Raw genomic sequence first — 25,700 nt, 5'->3', positions numbered from 1 at the left:
TCCATACCTGGCTGTATTGTGCTGAAGGTATGATTGATCTGGCTTTCAGCTGCAGCCAGAAGCAATTTTGGGCTCATACCACTGGCACTTGGGCATGCATCTGTTCCCTCCATCTTTCTCATGACTATTTGGCCCCCCAGCATATATTCTGCACACGTTTTTGTAGGTGGCCGGAAGCTCCTGATTGATTTTCACTGCTGTAAACAGGAGTGGAATGGGATTTTCTTCATGAGCTGCCAATTTCTGAAATGCCTCACCTATAGTGCTTATATGACACAGCCCACATCCTCTTGCTGCTTCCTGCTGGTTAATAGGGTGACTCCGGTGAAATCAATAGGTCCAGTCTCCAGCAGAAGTCCATAGCTGAGGCCGTGTGAGCTCTCAGGGAATGACCCTGGTTGTCTTCAGCTAAAGAACTTGATGGTGTGATGAGCAAATGGAAGACCCAGCTGCAAAGTAAGAGCTCAAAAAAAAAAAAAAAAGGTCTTAGGCATGAAAAGGATAAGGCATTACATCTTGATTGAGTGGTCTGTGGCTAAGTCAGTACCACCTTGGAGGATGTTAGGAACAGATTTCACAACAGACTCACTTACTGGCTATCTCTGGCATTGATGCCTTGCCTGGGAATCAGCAAAACAGTGGCCAACAGTGGCTGTGGTGAGGTTGAGAACCACTCCAGCAGATTGGAGGCTGGGCTGGGCAAGTCTGGGAACTCTTTGCTGCATGAAATCAGCAGCTCTTCTCAGCTGTCTTGCATCTGGCCCCTTCTTTCCTGTGATAGTTTGAGCCTCCTAGTATATGTTTTGCATACATTTACATAAAATGTATGCATTTGCATAATATGATATAAACACATGGTCAGTTTTCCCTGCAACACACTCCAAGCAACAGGTGCTTTTATCTCGTGCCCAGTGGTGACTTATTTCTCACCACTGTCAGCCTCTCAGAATATTCTGAGTTGGAAGGGACCCACAGAGGTCATGGAGTCCAACTTTTTGACCTTTTGTTCACTGGGACACCATTGTTCAACATGAAGATGTCACATGCATGTGAGTTCCCACTATCCCCATCAAGTTTCCATTGTATATATGTAGCAAATTTCTGCTGCCTTTATTCTTTTGCTGCGTGGAGATAACCTCAGCTCCATGTGTAAGTTGTGGTAGATGCTGGTATGATGATGTATCTGCAACTAAAAGATTGCTGGAGTAGGAAAAATGTGTTTGGAGGTGCATGCATGGGATGTGAGTTCAGAGTGCTGAGCTGGGTGTTCCTGCGCGTGTACTCAGCCCAACTCCTGCTCAGTCTTCCTCTCCCATGCTAATGGAAAGTCAGCCAAGGAGCAATGAAGGCAGCTACATATGGGATCACAGACCTCAGGTCTGGATGGTCTTGGGGCTGTTGCTGGAGCTGCTGCTCAGGGTGTGGGGGCCATTGTGACCACCTGAGTGCTGATGGGCGATGTTGCTTCCCTCTCTGCTTCCAAAGCTGATGACTGCCGCTTGTTGGCCAAGCTACCCAAGGTGAAATGCCTGCGGAACAGACAGCGTGAAGGTAAGGGCCAACATCCTGAACCCTGACTCACCCTGGTCACTCTGGCCTAGGCGAGGAACCCAAGCTTTGGGAGATGAGAGAGTGATGGAGCGGGTGGGCAGAGAGGGCAGCTATTCCAGTGGGTGGAGCACACAGGGCAAAGCACTGATAATAGGAGACATGAGAGAGGGCTGGGAATTGGTATGGATTTTACCCCCCTATCCCTGAAAAAAAAAATGGATCTATTAAGATATCTGAGATGGCTCAGCTGTAGCTTATTACCCAGAAAATTAGAACAGGCGAAACAAAGCCTCCAGTCTTCTTTTTAAAGATGTTCGCACTAATGAAAGAGATGAGAACTGCTCCTGCTGCTTCTGCAGGAATTAAAAAAAAAAAAAGTAATTAATTATATTTTAAAGATTAAAAAGGGCTGTATGGAGGATGAATGTATGCCCTACTGGGCTGGGCTACTTCTTGCAGCCTTTTGAGTCTGCTTTTCTTTTCCCTCCTCTGTGATTTGGGTACGTACTCATATGCTTACGTGGTCTTCCTCAGCACTGGATGGAGCTGGAGGTATTAGTACTGCACAACCTAGTCAGGGTTTGGGAACTCAGCCTGAAGGGCTTCCTTGAACCTGTTCATCTTTGAAGCTGCCTCCCTCAGGACCCCACCAGTATTTATGAAGGCACAGGGTGGATGCAGTGTCTATGTGCAAGATCTCAGAATCCACACAGCAGAGAGCACTGTGGGGACAAACTGCATCGCAGGAGCTGACCTGGGCAGACATGGGATTGTTCCAGGCTTTGTTATCTCTGCCCCTCTTCCTCCTACTCAAAGATTGTTCCTTGGTCCTTTTTCTACACGAAATTTTAATATGAAAGTCAGTGACCTTCCACACAGCCCAGAAGTGTGCCCCCTGGTAACGCCCATCTCTTTCTATTTGCCGCTATCTCACCTTACATTGCCCCTGTTTCTCCTTAATCAAGATGCCTTTCTCCCCTTGAGCACCCCATTATATCTTTATTTTTGCCAGTGGATCATCCCCTTCAGGCTCACTTGAGAACTGGCCGCAGGGCAAGAGAAATGATGGAAAGCCGACTGATTTCTATATTACTAAATGGGTTTCTCGTAGAGTGTCTTCAATAACAGTGATCTTGCCAAAGAGACCAGTCTGAAATTCATATGGGCAATAATGGGTTTTCTGATCTCCCTCTTGTTCATTCTTTCCTCTCAAACTCATGTAGCAGTCCAGCTCCTAAGGTCCTTGCATTCACCATCAGGGTCCTGTTGAGCCAAGAAGGCTTTTAGCACCTGGAGAGCAGATCCTCTTTCCTTGGCAAAAAAGATGTTCCCATTGAGCTGCAGGTCAACAGTTCCCAAACTGGTAATCCAAGAGAGGTGCAATTCTGGCCTCAAATGGTCCCACCCTCATCTCCTCACTAAGAGCTGTGTAGGGGGGTTTAACACAGGGATTAGGGGCATTGGAAATCATGGTCCTACTGTGGGATTGGTCTCACCACATGTGAGCTGGTGATGAGTAGGAGAAAGACTTTAGGTTCCCTTCTGTCTTCTGAAGACATTCTGAAGCATTTCAAGTTCTGTTTTGCCCTGAAACAGTGGAGACAGTTACACAATTTAAGGTTTGGCATGAATGCCATAAATTATTGATGCAAGTGGAACTTTTTATTTGCTTTGGTGACACTGGGAAATGGCTGGCACAGCTCATGGTGCTGGAAAGGGGGGTGATGAACCTGAACCATATTTTATCTGAATGGGATTTAGATGGGTCAAAGCCCTTGGGGGTGTGTAAAGAGCCTCCAGAAGACTATGTGAGGATACTGCCCAGACAACTTGGAGAAAGCTGATATGGTGTCCCTGAACAGGTCTGATCCGGTCCCGCATTCAAGGGGCAGATGTGGCTCAAGCAGGAGTCCTGACCTTCCTGGACAGTCACTGTGAGGTGAATAAGGACTGGCTGCTCCCACTGTTGCAGAGGATCAAAGAGGTGAGTGTCCCAAGGGACCAGAACCACCTTTAGGAGATGTTCATCCCCTCTTCTCTCCAAATGGCCATCACCACCCAACTTTGTCCAACTGCGTGCAGGCATTGAATAAGAAAACAAAGAGCTTTTGGGGTGCCAAGTAACCTTTCCAGGTCTTTTTCCACCCAGCAGGCAGGTGAGAGTGCATGTGGTCAGGTGGGATGGGGGGGGTCTCCTGGGGCAGTAGCACTTGGCAAGCATGGATTGAGCCTTGAAAGGGGAATAGCTGGGCTGGGCTCCAGCAGGGTTTTTAATTAGGCTCATGTAAAAATGCTCAGTGCCAATGATTTAAAGGAGTGACGGCTCCTTGAATAGGGGCCGAATTTAATTTCATGCAAATTAAGCACTAATAAATTGATTTAATAGGATTTAAATTCTGCTGATTTCGGAGCAGACAATGACACTCGCCTTTCACCGAGTCGGCAGCGCTAGCTGGATGTGCATGAGGAGGCTCAGTGGTGCCTTGTCACTCGAGTCAGCACGAGCCCTGTGCCGGCAGCCTGGGGCACGGCAGGGTGTGAGAAAACCTCTAGCTGTGGTATGGATGGATGGTCATGTCCCTTTGCTGTGCCTTGTTCCTCCACTGCCACTTCATCTCTTGCTCCTTATTGCTAGTATTAGCTACTCAGTAATTTTACAATTAGTGAATGGTGTTGATATAGGGGCAGCTGAGGAGCAAAGGGATGAAGCAAGGAAGGAAGCCAAGGCACTGGGTTCTGGAGAAATCTGAACAGCATCAGGTTAGGGCCCATTGTTGGGCAAGGGTTGTTGGTGTTGCTGGCACCCACAGCACAGAACAGGTCCCAACTTCAGTTAGAAGGCTGTCCCATCGTACTGCTGTTAAATAGTAATGGAATCAAAATGGCATTTTTGTGTTATTTGTATTATTCAAGAGCATGAGCTCTTGAAACCCAAGTTGAAAGCCAGCTTTCCCATGTAGCTTTGTGGGGTGGGTGAATCTAGATACCATTGCAGCTTCTTTACAGGGATTTTGATGTATCGTAGTAGCAGTGGTGCCATTGCATCTGACAGCCAGCATGGAAAGTATTTCTGAAAGGGTTCTTTGCTTCCGTTTAGTCCTGCTTGTTTGCTTTTTAATTGCTTGTAGATGCAGCAGGATGAGGGCAACAGGTCCTTGCTTTCCTCCTGCCCAACCCCACTGCACTTGTCCTTGCCATCAGGGTTACATAGTGATCAATGGGCTGTATGACATGTTACTGCTGCCACCTTCAGGCTGTGCCCAAGAGATGGGTCCCTGCTGCGATGAGGATTAGCCTTCTTACAGGAGCATTTTCTTACCATGTCACAGGTAGGACGAGTCAGCTTGGCTCTGGAGTTTCAATTAAGCCAGCAATAACCACCTTGAGCCGATGCTCTCCCCATCACCAGTCACCCTGCGAGTTGCTTTGCTTTTTCTTTCTCGTGCAAAGAGGAAAGAGAAGGCCCAAGAGCTAGTGAAAGGGTCGGGGTGAGCAGAGGTGCAGGCATGTTCCTGCTTCAGAGGTGTGCGGGTCTGTGCCCAGGATGGTGCATGTCCAAAGAAACCACAGCAGCTGTGGCTCTTTTGCAAAACAACATGTTTGTGAGTGTATGACTGTGAGTGTGTGGGCACATCTCTTTTGTTTTTACTCAGGGAACAAATATATCTGAAGCCATTAACGTCACATTTCAACTGAATAGCGTGGCTAAAGCTATAATTATTGAGCCTACGATATTTTTATGGTATGAATCAATGAGCATACCTCAAAACTGGATTTGCTAACATTGGTGGGATGTGAATGGTGAATGGTGACCTCCCACTTCCAGCTCCCACAATTTGGTGCTCTCCTAGGGTAGAGGAGGCAGATGAAGGGCAACCTTACCTCCCTTACCCTCTCTCCTCGCTCCTTTTGTTGACCATTGGAAGGAATGGGTGGCTGCCATAGAGCTGCAAGACAAGCTGTAGTCATTCTCCTCTACTGTTAAAACACCTTGCTTTATTTTAAGGAAGTTTTTAGAGTCTTGTGCTGTTTGTTTAGTTTCATAATGTTGTTTGAAATATACACTGAAGAAATGCATTCTTACTTTTTTGAGAGTTTCACGTGAAAGAGAATGGAAGATTTGAATGTTGTAGATCTTAGCACATCCTGGTATGGCAGTGATCCTAAACTGTAGAGCAAGTGAAAACCATAAGGTTGGAGCTACCTATATTAAGATCTGGTGTTCAACCCCACGTAAATAACAGCAGCAGCACTGTGCTCCTGAGCACACAGTGCTTTTTGTTTGAGGATCAGAGACACCTTCATGGAATGTGAGCAAATATAAATGTCCTCGTTATATGGCAGGGAAAGTGAGTCATGGAGAGGGCTGAAAGTCAAACCTTTGCAGTATTTTAGGCAGTCAGAAGGTAAAGGGGATTTTCCTGTAAGAGGCTGTGCCATGTAATGAGTAGGAGTGGAACTGAAACTGGGAGTGAACATCGGCTCATCAGAAGTGCTCACTAAGTTGTTTGAGGTGCAGTTTTTAAATGATCAGATATGATCCATTCCCAGTGCTGTGCATACAGTAATTGCTATTCTGCTACACTGTCTTTGTTTAAAGCCTTACCCTGCCTTCAACCAACACGAAGGGTGTGCTGAGCAGTGTCACAGTATGACTGCAACTATGGGGTTTTGGCTGAGCCGTGTGCTGGTCAGGAATCAGCAAGATGGGGCAGAGTGTCCTTGTTGGGGTGGGGACCACTCTTTGTTCCTCCACACCATGGCCTGTGTTGGTGTCCACGTGGGTGGACAAGGACAGCTAAAAAAGCTCTCATGGTTTCATTGCTCTTGTGTGCGAGTGGCTGGAGCTCCTTCACACAACATGTGGGTACAGCAAACTTCACTGCTTTGGTGGGTTGTTTGCCTTGTACAGGTTGGCCAGGTTGGATGGGCCCTGGGCAGCCTGAGCTGGTGGGGGCAGCCCTGCCCATGGCAGGGATTGGGGCTGAGTGGGCTTTAATGTCCCTTCCAACCCAAGCCATTCTGTCATTCACAGTACTATGATTCTAAGATCTCAGCACAGCTTGTGGTGTTCGGTTCCCTCTTCTAGCTGCACTCGAGTGCTTTCTGTTAGGAGCATTTTCTAAAACAAAGCCTTTTCAGAGGGTGAGAGCAAGGCTATGAGTGCTCAGATGCTTTCCTCTGCATAGCTGTGAAAAATGTTTTGATCTGGTGGGGGTGAGAGCTTGAAGTTTGAGGTATAATTGGAAATTGGGATTTTTGAAAAGGAAAAGGGAGATAAGAGAGCAGCCAAAGCTGTCAGTCTTCCTCCCGTAGCTGTTTTCGTTTGTAACTGTTTGTATAATTTCTTTGCCCATAAGAAGATGTTAATTAAATCACCACCAACTATTTAAAATAACTTGCAGTTGTTTCTGTGTTGTTGTTGTTGTTGTTTTAACCCTTTCACACCTCTGGCAAAACTACGACTATATCCCTTTAATTTGTATATTCAACAGTTTCCGATGCTTACACACAGTGTGGTTATGCTGCTTGGCCAGTTGTGGTTTTTTTTCCTCATTTCAAATGCCCATTTGTTTCCTGACTTTTGAAATTCAGTGAAGTGTACTTGAGGGAGGTGAGAGGGGAATACACCAATGAATGTGCAAAAGGGAGACAGAGATTTGCATCCTGCAGAGGCTTTGCTAGCCTTGTCTCTGCCCAGGTGCCCACCTGCTCACCCTCTCTTGGTGACATGCCCCGAAGCTTCTCTGCTACCATTCATTCCTGGCTTGAACTGGTGTGACAGTGGAAGAGGAGGCAGTGATGGGCACATGTCCATAACAAGTTATCAAACCACCAAAATTACCACTGAAGTTTCCATCTGCTTGGTGGATCCAAAAGTGTGCCACCCATTGGCCAGTTGCTGAATGGTGTGATCTGAACTCACAGATCCTTTTGTTTCTGCTTTCCAGGACCCCACACGAGTGGTCAGCCCTGTTATTGACATCATCAACTTGGATACTTTTGCCTATGTGGCAGCTTCCTCAGATCTCAGAGGCGGTGAGTGAGCACCACAGGCCATGTCCCATAGTATAAGTGTGGCTGTGTGAGCTGTGCTGTGGGTTTCAGCTATCCTGCTCAAGGTGTGTCTGAACTCTTCAGTGCTCCCTGTGCCATTTTCAGGCTGGCTTAGAGATGGCGTGAGGATTATTGTTTGCTACAGTGGAAAAAGTAATCAGGCAGGATAAAGGGTCATTTCAAAACTGCCCTTTGCAGCACTGAAAGCCCAGTTGCTGAGGAAATGGGGGATTTCTAGGCAAAAAACAGAGGATGCGACTGTAGCACTTATTAGTATGCTTGTGCTATTTGTAGCATGCAGTATCCATGACAGTGTGCATCTGTGTGCACAGGAGGACAAGGATGCCTTCTAAGAGCAAGGTTTAAACAGCAGATTTAATTCTGACTTTTCCTGCTTTTCATGTGCTTGACTTTGCAATTGTAATGCAAAGTGTTGTTTCTCTTTCATATGTAGTATGAAATACATTAGTCATTGGACTCCTTTCCCAAGAGCTCCATCTCCATTGGCTTGAGACATTTAAAAGTAGAGAAAATATTTCATCCAACATGGATTCTGTAGCCTGAGGGATTGAATTGCTTCCTAGTCCATGCCCATTTCTAATTTCCCTAAGGTATTTCTCTGCACTGATTTTAGGTTTTGACTGGAGCCTGCATTTCAAATGGGAGCAGCTTTCCCCAGAGCAGAAAGCCAAACGACTTGATCCTACCAAACCCATTAAGTAAGTCAAGAGGGGTAAAGAGGAATGTGGTCAGGACAGGCATCTCGTCCCAAACTGGAGCCCTTGTGCCTATATCCCCAGCTGTGAAGTGCTGTGGTGTATGGCAGAGGGGAGATCTGGAGCTGGGGTGCTCATAGGAGTGCAAAGCTCTGCTTGCTTTGCCCATGCAGGGTACTGCAGAGACTTCCTTGGTGCAGCAGCCTGCATTAAGGCATCCTGAGTGCCTGTGTCCCATGAGATGAGCACATGAGGATGAGGCTTGTCCCAGCAAAGAGCAAGTCTCCTCTAGGTCTGCCCTCCCGTCCTCCCCTGTGCCATCTCAGCACAGATTTTCTTAGCTCATCCAAAGAGTAGAAAATAGCCCTGTTTTGAAACACAGACCAAACAGCTAGCAATGGCTTTTAAAAAGCCCTTCTGAGCTGGCTCTGTCCTGCCCTCCCCTCTGGGATTGTGCTCTTAATGGGCTGGCTGCAGGCAAAAAAAAGCCTGTGAGAGTACCATCATGTGAATAACCCACCAAGCGTTAAGTGCATTTCTGATGCTGAAGCCTGCAATCATGGCTGTGAACTTCGGGCTTGTAGGAGTTGTGCTGATGGGTGCATTAGCCAGTTATTAAATGCCAGGCAATTTATGATTGACAGCAAAATACTGAGACAGCTGAAAGAAAGGCTCTGATGCTTTTTGAGGTTTATTGTTCTCATTTGGTAAGAAGGAAGTACACAGTTAATGTCCTGATGATGGAAGAAGAGGCTAAAGGAAGAGCTTCTTCTGCACATCCAGGCACTTTTCTTGCTTTCCCAACCCTGCAGGACTCCCATCATTGCTGGGGGGCTGTTTGTGATTGACAAAGCCTGGTTCAACCACCTGGGGAAGTATGACAACGCCATGGACATCTGGGGCGGGGAGAACTTTGGTGAGTCACCCTTCTTTCTCCCACCTTTGCAAGATTGGTTCTATTTCCAGAGTCATGCCAGGTAGACATGACATCAGTTGGGGCTTTGCTTTGAGTGCTCCACATGGTTTCCCTCTCATTCATAGCTTGCAGTCTCAGATGGGTAAAAGATCTACAGCCATGTAAGTGAGGAGTTGCTTGGTGCGTAGGACTCCCTGTCTACTCCTTTGATTTTCTATAGGGAAATATCCTGAACCACAGAGTTCTCAGCTTTTGTGTTATCAGCAGATGAGAGCACACCACACATACTCCCCTGTTTCTTCCTGATCCTATTTTCTCAAGAATAAAGCTAAGATGTGTCTTATTCTGATGTCTGATGATAGATAGCACTTCAAAGCCATGAATTGAGGCATCGGTGCCTCCCCAAATTTGCAGAGTGCCTGAACCAGTAACTCTAAGGGCACATTGCAGACTGGTGTCAGGGTATTATGGCTCTTTATCCTGGATTGCTAAGAGCTTGATCAGGCCAGACTGTTCTCACTTTGCAGCCGCAGCAATGCTGCAGATCAGAGCAATAGACTGCCTCTGAGAGGAGGAGGAGACACTTGATGTCAGAGAGGCAGATCCAAATCTGGCTTTAATAGCTCACACCTCTGGGGAGCACAGCTAGCAAGGAAGGCAAAATCTTCTTTCTTAACACATATAGCAGTGCTGTCAGCCATCCAAGGGAACAGATGCTGCCGCTTTGCAGTATCCCACCCTCTGCCTGGCACTGTTGTTTGCTTCACACACCTTTTTCCTCCAGCATATTTTATTTATTTATATCTCACTGCTCAGTCGGTTTGCTCTTCCTCATCTTTTCTCTCTGTGAGTGGGTGTATTGCCACTGGTTTGACCCAAAGCATCTGTTCCTCCAAGTAAACCAAGGGACTGACTGCAGACCTCCTGCCTTCCTCGCTGGATTGATAGCCCAAAAATAGCATCCAAGAAGGGAACTGTAGATGTAAAGATGTGCTGCCTCTGACCCACTACACAACTCTGCTTGTTGCTGGTCTCCAACAGCAGCCAGCTCCCTAGGACATCAGCAGTTCTCTTCAGGAATCTCAATCCCAGCAGTATATCCAGTGCTCCTTATGCATGGTTATCGCTCATCCTATGTGGCATCATGTGGTGAAAAGGAATTCATGGTTTTGGAGCAGACACTTTTTCTGTATAGCTCTATACTGCCAACAGATCTCAAAACAGGATATACAGAGCTGCAGAAGCCTTTTTATTTCATTTCTTCTTTGTGCTGGTTCTAAGTATGACTGTCTGATGATACAGCTGCAGATTCATAGCTTCCCAGCTGCTGGGACCAGATGAACCCTGTAGAGCAACCATTCTGCTGCCTGTGCCACCTCGCAACTGGGATCTCATCCAGCTCCCTGCCAGGAGCCCTGTAACTTTTGGTGTTGATCAAGGATCATGCCACAAGCAAGGTGTTCTCTAGCAGGGCCCCACTGAACAGCCAGGGAGCAGTTTGGGGACACCAGAAGATGTTACCCATACTGACAATTTGTCCAGATTTTTGGAATAATCCTTCTTGTCACTGGCCTCAGCTCCTGCAAACATGTGCATCTTGTTGATCTGCAGCTAGGCAGGGTAAGCTACTGCTCTTTTGGGGGCAGGTGATGAATGCTCTGTGCTGTTCACTTTGTACAATCAGCCTTAAAGTCATAAAGATAATGACCCACTGCTGTCATTGTTAATGCACAGAATTCATGGCCTCTCCAGTAATATTGGCAGTCCCATGAAGGGAAGCTGCACTAATGTGGGCAGTGCAGAGGTCATTTTGGGAGTGCAAAACTGCAGGATGGTTCTCCAATGTGAATGGGGCTATATGTAAAGGGACTCCTTACTGCGATAGCACCTGGTGTGCTACAAGCAGATTTTGAGTGTGTGAACTTCAGACAGATTGCAAGAAGCTTTTAAGTACACTTTTACAAGAGTTGAGCCTATGAAAGCCCCTCTGGTAATTGATTTACCCCAGTTTAATATGGCAGAGGATGAAATGAGAGATAACACCAGATTCAGACTGCTTTAGGGCAAGAGGGAATGACCTCAAGTTGTGCCAGGGGAGGTCAGTTTGGAAAGACTCAAAAAGAGTGGTAAGGCACAGGCTGCCCAGGGAGGTGGTGGAGTCACCATCCATGGAGGTGTTCAAGAACTGTGGAGATGTGGCACTGGGGAATGTGGTCAGTGGGCATGGTGGGAGTGGGTCAGCTGTTGGATGTGATCATCTTAGTGGTCTTTTCCAATCTTAACAATTCTATGACAGAAACACAAAATGCTGAAGCTTCTCTCTTGTAGAAATCTCCTTCCGTGTGTGGATGTGTGGAGGTAGCCTGGAAATCATCCCCTGCAGCCGTGTTGGACACGTCTTCCGGAAGAAACATCCATATGTCTTTCCAGAGGGAAACGCCAATACATACATCAAGTGCGTGTTTGGGGTTTGCTTCATTTTCATGAGGAATAATAAGCTGCTGCTTTGCAGGGAGGTGGGGAGGAAAGCTTGATTGAAAAAATGTGAAATACCCATGGGCAGGAATCTTATGAGCCATAGTGAGCTGGTACAACTGTCTCCCTTAGGATTTCTAGAGTGTTGAGAATATGACAGAAGTAGGACACTGACGCGGTTCCTTTCATCACCACGGAAATGAAGGGACAGGCTCTGCAGCTCTCTCAGCCCTAGCTACTGCAACAGCAAATGTTTTAGACACTAAGGTCATAAGAAAACATTTATAATGCCCTGAAATCAGGCTGCCAACCATGTCTGTCAGTACCCAGTGACCTTAGCCTGAAGCTGAGCGTGACTTAGCTGAACCAGAAAATATGGCTCCCAGTGCCTCTCAGCAAGGAGCAGACAGATTGAGTAGGAGCTTGATGGGCTGCACCTCCCAGCTGAAGGGGACCTGGCCTCACACCCAGGAACAGGGACTGAATCCAGTGCTGAAATGAGTGGTTGAGATGGACTAAAATCCTGGAGGGAGTAGGCAAGGGGAGCAGTTGCTTAAGACAGAAAGGATTTCCTCCTCTTTTGGAGCTCAAGGATGAAGGCTATTGCTTAAGTAAAGGACAGAGTAAAATGCTGGGGGCACTCAGACATAATGCAGAGTTGCTTTTGTATGTACTTAGACACCAGGTGTTCCTTTTAGAGTCAGTTTCTTGGTATTTCACTGAGCCAACAGGATTTATGAGGACTTAGGGTATTGCAACAGGGTTGCCACTGACCTGATCCCTCTGCAGCTCACCCATGCATTGCTTACGACAGCAATGTGGGAGGAGTGAAATCAACACCTCCCAGTTACACCTAATACAACATTTCCAGCAGTATTTGGGGCAGGATGGGGACTCTTCAGCTGAGCGTGCTGAGGTAACCCTGTCACCTCACTTAAGAAAGACAGACTGAGAGGCACAGGGTAGGAGAAGGGCACAAATCTGGGTCACCACAGGATACTCTTGGTTCTAGTTGTGAAAGAAAACTCTTGCAGACAAGGCTGGATGTGAGCTTTGGGTAGGCCTGAATCAACACTGAGGAGCAAGTCTTGGTGTTTATTCCCATATTTCCTGTAAAACCTTCTGAGATCAGGAAGGCAGGCAAAAATATCCTGAGTTATGCAGATTGCTAGATCCAGATGTAGGCACTGTGACAACCATCTTTTGGACAAGAGCACTTAAGCTACTGCAGGAGAATGGGAAGCACCATGGATCAGCAGGGGATTGAAAAGCAGTCTGCAGAAATGTATCCATAGGTTTTCAAAGCTGAGTTGTGGTTAACTTTCTGATATCTCTCAGACTCAAACTTAATGCAGTAATATGTAGACTGAGTGGAGAAACTGCTTCTGGCAACCTGATGCTCCGTGGTATTTTTGATTAAACAGAGATGTTAACTAAAAAAGCAGGAGAGTCCTTACAGGAACGACACAAATGAAATATTTGGTTTCAATCCTTGGCACGTCTCGCCCTGGTTTTCAGAGCTCATTCCCGTTCACAGAATACATCCTCAAGCCTGGGAGATGGTTCTTAAGAGAAAGCACACTTCTGACTGTGATGGATGCAAGACATCCAGCGGAGTTGAGATGGTGAATTCCTCACCTAAGACGTGGCATCTTAGGTTTGGTGCCTGGAGAAATGGGAAGGAGAGGGAACTTCTCTGGTAGTGAGGGCTGGACAGGTGGTTTGTGTGAAGCCATAGACAAAGTTGAGGTTGGGAGGAGAGCATCTTGGAAGTGCTGATGCCTTTTAGAAAGTGTGGGCATCACCTCAGAGGCTTCCTTGGCATCAGCTGTCTTTCATTGCCTCCTTCAGAAACACCAAGCGCACTGCGGAGGTGTGGATGGATGAGTTCAAACAGTACTACTACGCTGCCCGGCCCGCGGCCCAGGGGAGGCCTTATGGAAAGTAAGTGTCCTCCCTGCTGCCATCACCCTGCTGCAGGAAACCTGCCCGCGTTATTTCTGCAGTAACGCTGAATTAAATACTAATGGTAGGCAGAAGCTAATGAGCAGAGTGATGAAAGTTATAAGCAGGTCGTATGTGGTACTCGTGTATCTTGATGAGCGAACAAGTCACGATAAGGGAAACCTCCTCTGCCCGTGTCCTGCCCTTGGTGTGGGTACAAGTACTTCAGATCCCACAGCAGAGTTTGGGGGAAAGTCCAGAAGTCTTGTTAGCAGTTGAGAGGCAAGAAAATAATCCAATTTTGGACCTGGCAAGGCATTATTGGAAAAGAGAAAGTGCTTTATATTCAGGGAGTTTGCCATTCATCCTTTGAACCCTCAGATACATCTCCATATCAGGCAATGTGTATGTACTCGTGTTTGTTTCTCATTTTCTTATAATCTTTCTTTCTTTAGAAGATTTCCTTTGGATCACAGCAGAATCCAAATCCAAACTAAAATTCATTCTGGCTACTCTTCCATTTCCATGCTAAATAAATTGCAATCCTAGAGATTAACCTATTTCCTCTGCATTTGTATCCTCTTCCCATCCTTCAGCATGGGATGAAGCAGCAGTTCTGTCCCACTCATATGAATGAAGGTGCAGGGAAGACAAACTATGTAAAAGGAAAGTACTGGAAGTCATACCAGCTCCAAACAAGCATCAGCTGGCCCAAAAAGGAGCTGAAGTTTGGGAAACATCACTCTGCAGTATGATACCTCAGCAGCAGAAGTTTAGCCTTGATTAACATAAGAAAGAATGATATCACCATGTGATTAACTTCTAGTGACTGAAAGCTGTATTTAAGTGCCTCTGTGAATCAAGGCCTTCTGTAATTCTACAAACTAAGAGTAATTTATAATAGCATATATTAACTTCCTAGCACATTACTATATTAAATTAATGCTTTCATTGCACGTAGTAGATAACATACATTGGTTACTAATCATTTTTTAAATAGCTGTGCTTTTTTACAGACTTTTTCATTGCCTAAACTCCAGGCTCCTTGTTAAAATGGCAGTATGTCATCATGGCATTTTACTAAGTGAGATCTCCAAAGAGACAGACATCAAAGTGACCAACCAAGCTCATGCAGAGGACAGCAGGAAACAGTGCTGCTGATGCTCTTGTGTTTTACTGCTTGTGCATATCTGTGGGATTTTGGGGGCCTTGGGTTTCACCCTCATGATCTTCACTGTACTTTCACAGCATTCAGAGCAGAGTGGAGCTGCGGAAGAGGCTGAAATGCCACAGCTTCAAGTGGTACCTGGAGAACGTTTACCCTGAACTTCGGTATGAATGTCCGACCTCCAGCAGGAAGCCCCATTCCTACTGCCCCAGAAAGTTCTCCTTCCCTCCAGTCCCACACCTCCCTCTTGCCCAGACACAGGCACCCCACCTCCTCCCTTGGGCTTCACAGGAGAACATGGTGAATTTTGTCTTCAACACCGCCTGTTCATGTAATGTATTTTGTTTGTGATCCTGCTTTCCATAAGCAGTCTTAGCTATGGATTTCCGTGGTGCGGGACATCGCTGTTATCACACTCTCAGTGCCAGGAGTTGATAACATGTATTTGCAGAACAAGGGGAAATGGTTTTAGGTTGAGGGAGGGGAGATTTAGACTGGATGTCAGGGGGAAATTCTTTACAGAGAGAGTGATGAGGTGCTGGAACAGGCTGCCCAGAGAGGTTGTGGATGCCCTGTCCCTGGAGGTGTTCAAGGCCAGGTTGGATGGGGCTCTGGGCAGCCTGGTCCAGTATTGAATGTGGAGGTCCTGCATGTGGCAGGGAGGTTGGAGATTCATGATCCTTGAGGTCCCTTCCAACCCTGGCGATTCTGTGATTCTGTGATATGGGTGATTCTGGCTTACTCTTAGCCTGATGCTTTCATTAATACACACTTCCACAGCTGCTTTTGTCCCCCCAAATAGTCCAGAAACCATTGCACCCATTCTTGCAGTCACTGCCAGGAAACATAGAAAGGGTGCACAATTTCTGGAGCTGCCTCCAGGGACCTGCTGGTGCAATGACTGAGTGCACGCTCACAGTGTGAGAATGATTTACTGCTGTTTTCTGGCTTTTTAGCCACGTGTGGCATTGCGTGGCAGCATTGAAAAGGAATGCCAGCACTGTGCAGTCATTTTTTATATAGTTTCCTGCTCCTGTAGGCTGAAAGCTGACCATCAGCTTGCTCACAGTCCATTCCTTGCTCCTCTGCTTGCCTTGCACAGTTATTTATTATTCCCCTGTCAAAGGCTGATCATCTATCTCTGAATGCTGCTTCTGCAGTGTCCCTGGCCATGTACTACTTGTAGTGGTTTGTTGCTGAAATAGATCTCACCAGTCCTTATCTGAAGGTGAATGGTATGGCAACACCTTCTTCATCCCATTCCCTTGGAGCACACTACTTGCCAGAAGGCGTAGGGCTGCTGTTTTCACACTGTTCCCACAGGATTCCTGAGGAATTGCTATATCAGACCGGGATGATCAGGCAAAGGCAGAGCTGCTTGGAGTCACACAAGTCTGAAGACCAAGAGCTACCCATCCTGAGCTTAAATCCTTGTATCACCAGCAAAGGCACGTCAGCAACAGCACAGGTGAGAAGGCTGGAGAGTCAGGCTCTGTGGAGCTATGGGCTTCCTGTAGGTGGTGGGACAGTCATTTAATCTCTTTGTATTTCAACTGTCTACATAGAAGAAGAGGAAAATACTTTCCTCCTACATTTTTTGTTGGGCATTTGGATAGGTAGTCTTTGAGGTAAAGCATGCGAGGGCTGATCAGAGCTGGGACCTTCCTTGTCGCTGTCCCTTGAGACAGTGCATACCTGCTGTAGGGAATCTGCTTTAGCATGGGGCTTGGACTTGGTGATCTCTAGAGATTCCTTCCAATCCCTACAATTTGGTGATTCTGTGGCAGCAGATCCAAGGTGATTCCCTCAGTTTACTAAATCCCTCAGTTGGATTTACCCTGTTGCCTTTCCTGAGAGAGTGTGCCATTCACCTCGCTTTGTTGGAGGCCCTGGGCAGCAGCAGGGATTGGGGCAGAAGCCCCAGTATAGGCTGGACCACCTATTTCTGAGCTAGCCTGAGCTGCTGCCCATCTGCAGAGATCAGAGGAAGACAAAGAGAACTATAATTTCCTCTCATCTTTCAGCCTAATTTCTTTCAAAATGCACTGAATTGCAATGGTATTTATAACTTCATAGTCTGTGTTCTCTCAATGTTAGATTGCCCATTAAACTATTGAGAATTTAATGAGGATGATCTTGTTTTTTTTTTTTCAGTCTCACTGAGACAAGAAAAAGCTGTGTGAATCAGCATGCATTCTCCAAACCATATTCCAGGAAATGTTAGAGCCGAGAGCAGGCACGTGTGCCTCGCAGTGGAGTCACTGGAGTGGGACCCTGAGGATGTGGCTTCAAAATCTGCCTTTGCTTCAGGCTCCCACTGTGATTTGGGGCATGTCAGAGCATTCTCTCATTGTTCCCATTTATAAAGCAGGGAGGATAACAATCACTTGCTTCTTTGGGGGTGTCATGTAGGAGTTGAATGTGCAGCAGTGTGCTCGCTTCCACTGGACTGTACATCCCTAATACCAACAGCAAGAGAAGCAAGCTAATGAGAGCAGGTCATCACGTTTTGCAGGGGCAACTTTGCTGAAGGAAAAAAAAAGAAAAAGGTGTTTTCTCTGGGCTCGCGTTGGGCTGCTTCTTGCTAGGCCTGGGGGCTGCCATGCCAAGCCAAAGGTCACATTTTAAAATAATTTCCTTGTTTCTGGATGATGCAGAATAGCAGTGACAGGTGCCTGCTCGAATGACACTAAAGCCTTGAAAAAGAGTCGCATGCCTCAGATGTGGGTTAGAGTTAGCTGAGGTTGCAGAGAATTGCTGGCTGCGGTGTACAGCTGGTAGCTCAGCTTTCCCAGTGCACCCCTTACTCCTTGCTCTGCCACCACTTCAGCAAAAGCTGCTTTGTCTTTGAAAGGGCAGAAAACATTGGTCTCAGTTTCACCTCTTTTTTCTGTTTCCCTGTGTCAGTGGTCAGCTCACAACCATGCTGGCATCTCTGCAGGCTGACCTGCACTCCTGGGGCTGTGTTAGCTCCTTAAACAGTTCTGTTCTTAGAAGGACCCTAGGGCTGCCCTCTTGACCACAACAGAGAGGCTCTGCCAGTCTTATTGCTGAGTAGCCATGGGAGCACTCAGTGGGTCAGAGTTTAGAAGACACCGTAGTTTCTCATAGAGAGTAAAGCAGTATTTTTCATCCTGACTGGCAGAAATAATGGAAGAGATGGGGTGAGATAAAAAAATGTGCATGGCCACTTGCCTGTATTTTAACTCAAAGTTTTTAATGCATTCTGCAGCATTTGAGTGTCTTTTTTTTTTTTTTCTTTTTTTCTTTTTCCCCTGGACTTTCTTAATTTTAAGCATTATTTCCTCTGGCTTTCATTTCAGGCTGAAAAGTGACAAGACGTGATTAGAAGTGGATAGAACATTTTCAGCAGGACTCGCTTCCATAAAAAGCCGTTCTGTCAAAATAGAAGAGTTTTGTGGAAATCTGTCAGTTTAGATAAAAGAGTAGCAGGACATCCTGAGGGCAAGGGTGGGGGATCCAATGTCAGTTGTTGAGCTAATGCACATATCTAGCTTTATAGGCCTGGCTTCTTAGGATTAAGAACTTAGGAGGAGTGTTTAAACCATCCCATGTATCCCATGGAGCCTTGAGGAATGAGAGGATGGTCCTTCCTTGAGACAAGATGACTAATGGGATGGCATGGGCAGTGTCTAGTCTGGAACTAAGTGTGGAGAACGTCTGGGAGAAGCACTTCTCTGTGAGATGCCCCTGAAGCAAGGTTACAGATGCCAGGGAATCCACTCCTTGAATTATGTGAGGGATCCAACACAGACACCAGTTGCTTGCTGGTGCTGAAGAGCCTCACAACCATGGGTTTGCTATCAAGCCCTGTTCTGAACTAAACGATGAGCAATTGGTTAAAATGTAGAATAGTTTTCAGAGCAGGTTGTAGTAACATGGGTGTCAAGAGCAGGTGTTGGAATTCGCCCCTTAAGGCTTGGTTCTTCACAGATGCAGGACTAATTTGGCACAATTTCCCAGAATGACAGTGTGCACAGTTGGGATGTCTGGAACGCCTTCTCTGTAGGATCAGGTGAACTCTGTTCCATCTGACAAAGAAGAAGTAGTTGCCAGAAAGCCCTTGAGTTGCAAAATGTAGCTCTGAAAATGAATTCTTGTTCTGTGTGGAAATCTTGGGCAGCTCTTGCTGAGAAACCTGTGGGCAGGCTGTTCAGAAAGACAGGCTCAATTTCTATTAGCTGGTGGGGAGAAGTAAGCTAAGAAGCATAGGATGCAAGGAGCACAGTGTGAAGTCCCTGTAGATCTGGGTCTGCTGTGCAAAAATATATTTTCCCTTCTAGGTGGCTAAGGACCTGAATGAAGCGTGATTTATATTAAAGGAATTAAATGCCTGTACTGTCTGTTTTGAAGTCAGGGAGTGAAGTTCAAAAGTCATAGCAAATCAGTGCTGCAAGCATTTGGAGTTCAGTCTTGTTGCAGGTGAATGAGAAAAACAAGATCTTGTGAAGCTAGCCTGAAGAATTTATTAAACATAATCAACAATTAAACTAGAAATGGTGATAAAGCAATCTGTTATAATTTCCTAGTGATCAAACCCTCACCTGCTTACTACGTGCTTAATAACTGAGCTATCTTAATGTGCACAACATGTTACAGGCATAGAGGAGTGTTGCTTACCTTGCTGTGAACATCAGGGGAAGGGATCTCTCAGCTTCCAGGAATAACCTAACCCTAACTACAGCCCAGTTCTGCCTATCTTTCCTTGTGAACAGTTTTCTTCTAGCTACTTTCAGGGACATTTGCTTTGGTACAGCAATCTGCCAGTGACAGCTGCAGATTTAGAGAGGCTTGGAGCATCCCTAGTGACATGTCCTGGTGCCTCTTGAAGCCAATGAGTTTTCTGATTGGTTTCAGAAGGGGCAGGATCCAGGCCATAGTGTTTGTTTTCCAGGTTGAGAAATAACAACAATCAACCTTGATTTCTCATCTCCTTTCTCTCTTTTATTTCTCTTTGCAGGAGTGGACATACACATACAACCACCAAGTCCGTCAGCAACAGCTGTGCTTGTCTGTGTATACCCTGTTCCCTGGCTCCCCAGTGCTCCTGTCACCTTGCAAAGAAAGTGACAACAAGCAGGTGAGCCATTTCACTGACTCTCTATTTTCTTTGAAGCTCCCTTTCTTGCAGCATAATATCACTGCACATCAAATCACTGTGATATGCTCTGACTTCAGGGAAGTACAGTCAGTCTGGGAGCACAGACTTTAGCCTGTTCAGCCCTTTACCTCTTAAATGAGTGTGTTGATAAGGATGTCTATTAGTGCAGGTGGTGATCTGGATACTTATCTGCAGAAGTCAAACTGAAACTGGCAATTTAGTCCACATGGGCTGCCAGTCAGCCAGAATAGGCTAACGTTTCTCTGCAGTTAAATCATTGAGCTGGCATTTGAACCAGTGACCTGGAGAAAAAGCCATTAGTAATACATTATCTTTCTAACGCCAAGCAGAAGCTGAGCTTAAATGAGTGCTTCAGATGGGAGAACGGCTCAGCATGTCATCTGCTTGGCATAGGCTGGGCAGACCTGTGCTTCCCTGTGTCAGGCCAAAAAGTCTTAGTGACAACTGTATCTGGATGCTGAGCAGCATAATAAATGCGTATTGAGGAGGAGGAAATTTGTTCACCCGTTTCTCCTCTCGTGTGTCTTTCAGCAGCAATGGGGTAAAGTTGGGTCACACCTTGAGCACATAGCTTCACGCTTCTGTTTGGACACTGAGACCGTTGGGGACACGAACGAGAGCACCAAAGAACTCGTCATCAACCCTTGTGAGAGCACAGCCATGAGTCAGCGCTGGGACATGGTGATGTCTTGACCTGCTTGAGAACTTACCCAGCTGGACTGGGCGCTGAGACTTGCTACACACAGCCAATATGCACCAGATAGAGCTCAAATGCAAAACCACTGGGGAGCCTTATGTATTATGGGTCAGGAGAGGAATCAATCAAATAAAAGCACGGCGCTGCAGGTTGAAGAACAGACGTTGATCGCAAGGCATGTAGGTGTTATTGGTCTGTTGGGAGTCACGTGTTCCAAAAGAAGGGATGGCAAGAAACCAAAATGACATGTTTTAGAGGGACACTGGGGCTCCTGGGATGGGCCCTGCAGAAGTTGTGTGTGTATAGTATTTATTAATCTCACTGGAAGAACAGATAGAAGAGCCTTGGAGACCCAAAGGAGACTTGGACTCAGCAAAACAAGCATCTTCATAGCTTTGGGGAGTGAGGCAAGTGCATGAGGAGGGATGTGCCAAGGGCTGCTAAGATATGACACTTGGGAACAAGTGGAAAATGTTGAGTTATCTTGCACTTTTTATTGCTGTGATTGAGTTTGTCTTCTGGTAGCAGTCTGGGTGGAGCTGTGTTGTACATTCAGATCTGTATTTGATTCACGGATATGTATAGGCACACACAGGACAGTCATTTATGGCTACAGCCAGGATCAAACTGGCAGGTAGCAGAGTTGTTCTAGCTCTGTGCTAACTGGAGTGACTGAATCTCCAAAGTCCAAGCAAACAGAGGGTTCAGTGTGAGATGAAAGTGTACAAACCACTGTGAAGCTGGGAGCAGAATTATTCCTGCTCTCTGAAGGCCATGGGTGAACCTCGGTCATTGAAACTCCCCTATAATCTCACTATGTATCTCTCACTGCTTCGTGTCTGGAATAAGTCAAATTTTAAGTCTTCTTCCATAAAAATAATATTTTTGGTAATTTATGGTGATTGTGTCATATTTGTGTTTCCCAATTTCCTGGCTGCAGGGAAAGGAACTCCTGTGATGTCCCACTGCCAAAAGAATGGAGGGGGCAACTAAAACTAGAGATTGCTTTGAGAAAGAAGGGGCAGGTGAAGGAATTACATAGTTTTGTTTCCCAAATATCTCATAGCACCAGATGTAAAGTACAAAAGAAAGGACTTAGGGCTCCCACAATCATACCTGTGAGCAGAGAGCCCTGCATCACAAAGTAACTCTCACCACAATTCTTTCAATTGAAATGATTTGGCAGAGGTTATTTCTTCGGGTTTTGATAAATGAGTAATTAGATAAATTATTAACTAGTGGTCATGTTAAGTGCTGTGGCTGCCAAGGGAGAAAAGTACAGAAGACCTCATAAGAGGCCTCTCCACGAGGAGAAAACCTGCTGATCCCTCACAGCAGCAGGAGGTGGGCAGTGAAGCACCAACCACACACACAGCTCTTGTGTGGCAACAGCTCTTGGAGAGAACTTGCATAGGACTGTCAGCATCACTTGAGAAAAATACAGTTTGTGCCCCTAAGAGCTCTTGGGTTTAATGAAAATCCTGTCCTTTGGTCCCGTGCTACAAACTCTAGGTAAAATATCGCAAGCTTTGAGCCCTCAAGTGCTTTCTGCATCCCCTCTTGAATAATTGCTGGCTTTCAGGATTTTACTGCCTCAGTTTCTCCTCCCTCAGCACTGGAAAAAAGCCATATTGCTTAAATCTCCCTGGCTTTAAGAGCAGAACCAGCGTAAGTCTTTATTTACAACGTGTCTCAGGGTATAAGTGCTTTCTATGTGCTGCAGTGATTACTAACCTAATCAAGCTCCCTTGGTGTGAGCCTCAAGGGCTTCTGTTACGGAAGGACTGGAGTAAGCTGTCATTTCACAGCAGTAGATTGCATTGTTTCCATGTCACCAATTTGAAAAGGAAAGGGGAAGCACTTAAAATGGAATGGACTCATTCCACGAGGGTTCCTACTTAATTGAACCAGGAAATATCACACCTACTTTTCACGGTGGTGATGACAGCCAAGCTGTAATAATTCCCCGTCTAGCAGTTGCAAGGAGAAGCACTTCCCAAGAGCTTGCAGCTTAACGTGTTCACACCTGTGCAGGCCTGCAGCCTGGGTTTGCCAAGCTGCTGGTGCCAAAATGCTGCTTGCTGCCTTGCAGCTGACCCAGCTTTAACTGTATGGCTTCAATTTTGAAGTCCAGCACCCTGTAGGTACACTGTGAGCAGAGCTTTGACCTGTCTAGTTTTATGGTTGTACACATGGGACAAAAACACCCCTGCTGACAGCCAAAACTGTCTAAACAGGTAATGCTCCTTTTTGCCTTAGCAGAAACAGCTACCTCACTAGACTTGCATGCTTGAACACTCAGACCCATGCTGCAGGGATATATTCCAGGAAGAAACTATTTGAACTATTTCACATTTTGTGAAACCTGAATGCTATACCAAACCCCTTTCAACTATTTGAAAGGGTAGAAAATAAAAAAGGGAAATGGTTTTGAGTTGAAGGAGAGAAGATTTAGGTTGGATGTCAGGGGGAAGTTCTTTACAGAGAGAGTGGTGAGGTGCTGGAACAGGCTGCCCAGAGAGGTTGTGGATGCCCCATCCCTGGAGGTGTTCAAGGCCAGATTGGGTGGGGCCCTGGGCAGCCTGGTCTAGTATTAAATGGGGAGGTTGGTGGCCCTGCACGTAGCAGGGGGTTTGGAGATTCCTGGTCCTTGAGGTCCTTTCCAACCCAAGATATTCTATGATTCTATGAGTCTATGACCCCTTCTATTCTAAAACTGCAGTATGGTGATAACTTCTTTGTGATAGTGGAAGGCAAGCAGTGACATCAGGCACAACATTTCCTACCAGCAACAGTAAGCTGCACTGTTTGGCTAAGACTAATCCCAGGGAGCTGCAGGTAATTGTCTTACACGTCTGTTGGCCATAACCCTTAGAATATAGCATGTTTTATGCTCTAGGAAATGAAATTAGCCCTATGCAATCAGCAAGGTTTTCAGAGAAGCCTGAAGTATCACCTGGGAAACTTAAGATAAGCAGGCAATGAACTGGCAGGCTCCCAAGTTAGCCACAATATGGCATTTAGCAAATCTTCTGCTTAGCATCCCTAAAAGGAGACCCTGCATTGTGTCAGGGGAAAGGTTAACTGCTGCTGAAATCCAACTCACCCTTTTAGTTTATTTAACTTATTAAAAAACTTATTAAAACACACTGGAGCCAGATGAGTGTTTTCGCTTTATATTTGTTCACTCCCTAGACATTTATTATCACACTGTGATACCTTTTTATCCCTAATGTCATTTGGTGGTAATGCTTTTGGTAACATGTTGCATTTACTTGAACCACTGAGAGATAAAGTAGGAAACATGGTTCTAATCCTGGATGTTAGGTTTTGTGAAATGCTTTATTCTTTTTTATTATCATAAGCTCTTATGAGTCACTTTTTCTACCTTGAGGAAAACCCTTGGGAAAAGCAGAACAGGAAACTCAGGGCTGGAACTACCACTGCCTTTCTAAGAGCCCAGTGAGATTATGCAAAGACAACACAAAGCACCTTATACTTCCCTTCCCGAAGGCAATCCATGTTCCAGAGGGAACAAATTTACATGGTTGTCATTGGGCTGGGGGAGGTCTTACAGATCCTACCTTGCTGTTGATCTGATTTCCAGATACTTTGTGCTCATCCTCTCTCCGTGCCAGCATAGTACCATAAAATAACAATGTAAAGCATCAGTGGCTTAAAACATGCAGGTGAAATAATTCAGTTGTAAAGAGAAACAAACTGAATTCAGACGTCTTTGATCACCTAATGTGGCAACAGGAAAGTGGGGCCAGTGAATGGAGACTTGGAAGACTGTGCTTGAAGTCCTGAGTGCCGAACCTTTCCACTGCTTCTTGGAGTGACTTGGATTCCTCAATTTCTCAAACTTTTGTTGAAGGCTGAATGTTTTGAACAGAGAGGTATCTATGTATTAATTTTTGCTGTGCATAGCCATAGCAGCACCGGGCTAGCGAAGGACTGACAACCCTACTATCTTTTTATCTGTCTGTACAGAATCTGGTAGGAGTGAAGTTAATTTTCATCATAGTAGCCTGCACCGTGCTGTGTTGTAGTGACTAAAGCAGTGTTGCTAACAGACAGCAATGTTTCCACGATTGCTGCGCTTGCACTGCCTCAGGGCATTCTTGGTCTCACTCTGCTGTCCCAGGGAGCAGGCTGGGTTGGGCAGGAGGTTGGGTGGGGACATAGCTGGGAGTAAGCTGACCCAAGGGATATCCCCTACCATAATGTTACAGTCAACAATAAAACTGGGAAGAACTGGGAAGACATGTTTCCAAAGTAGAAACTGGCTGGGCTTTATTCTGCAGGTGTCAAGTGATTCATTGTCTTTGCATTACCTGTTGGTTTGTTTCGTTTTTCCCTTTTCTTCAGTAATTAAGCTATATTTATCTTAACTCACACGTTTTTGTCACTTTTGCCCTTCTGATTCTCTCCTCCCTCAAGGTAGTTGGAGCAAGTGAGCAATGGGGTAGAGCCCTTGGCTGCCCTAGGTGACCCAAGTCTGTAGACTTGCCTCCTTCATGTCTGTGACTCCGACCACAGCTGTGCAGCAGGACCTGTGCTGCTTGAGCTTCATATCTCAAAAGCTGTCATGAACAGCTGTGGGCTTGGATTTTTGTAAGGCAGTAAAGGAAGCAAAAATCAAGCAGATTGCAATCTGCTAATAACAAATATTTGTGGTAGAAGAAACTGTAGGTCATTAATTTTCAGGCTAAGTTAATTCATTTGAATGGTCAGCCCAGCCCCAGTCGTAATATGATGTGGCTGCTTTAAATGCCAAAGAGTTTAAGGATGTCTGACATGAGTGGCCAGCTTACTTTGAGATGTAAGGGCTGAAACCCAGTAGAATTATTCCAGGCTTACTGATGTTCCCCAAATGTCCACTGTCCCATTTCTCACTGGAAGTGCTTAAGAACCCTGAAAGAATAAAAGCCTGACTGATTGCAGTGACTGATTTTCCTGTGATTTATGTTAAAGTAGTGCATAGGCAATACTTTGCCAGTGCACAGAGTTAAACTTGCTTGTGAAAACAA

The 25,700-nt window shown here is 45.9% G+C and overlaps 1 protein-coding gene across 3 annotated transcripts in view; it reads left to right on the top strand.

Moving 5' to 3' along the window:
- GALNT14 (polypeptide N-acetylgalactosaminyltransferase 14) overlaps positions 1-21,532 on the top strand; it is a 66,014-nt gene extending 44,482 nt beyond the window's left edge. For 2 of the 3 annotated variants that reach the window (XM_031598579.2, XM_090134749.1), the window contains exons 5-15: positions 1,486-1,551; positions 3,414-3,535; positions 7,503-7,590; positions 8,243-8,327; positions 9,137-9,240; positions 11,569-11,695; positions 13,567-13,659; positions 14,908-14,991; positions 16,151-16,295; positions 19,809-19,928; positions 20,502-21,532. In XM_031598579.2, coding sequence (XP_031454439.2) covers positions 1,486-1,551; positions 3,414-3,535; positions 7,503-7,590; positions 8,243-8,327; positions 9,137-9,240; positions 11,569-11,695; positions 13,567-13,659; positions 14,908-14,991; positions 16,151-16,295; positions 19,809-19,928; positions 20,502-20,663 — 1,196 coding nt within the window. In that variant the 3' untranslated portion in view covers positions 20,664-21,532. The remainder of the gene's footprint in view (positions 1-1,485; positions 1,552-3,413; positions 3,536-7,502; positions 7,591-8,242; positions 8,328-9,136; positions 9,241-11,568; positions 11,696-13,566; positions 13,660-14,907; positions 14,992-16,150; positions 16,296-19,808; positions 19,929-20,501) is intronic. The other variant, XM_031598589.2, reaches the window with a different exon arrangement.
- The last annotated feature ends 4,168 nt before the right edge of the window (positions 21,533-25,700 follow it).

Source organism: Phasianus colchicus, chromosome 2 (assembly GCF_987193195.1).
Source record: "Phasianus colchicus chromosome 2, bPhaCol1.hap1.1, whole genome shotgun sequence".
Taxonomy (NCBI): domain Eukaryota; kingdom Metazoa; phylum Chordata; class Aves; order Galliformes; family Phasianidae; genus Phasianus; species Phasianus colchicus.
This window is presented reverse-complemented; position numbering and strand designations above follow the sequence as displayed.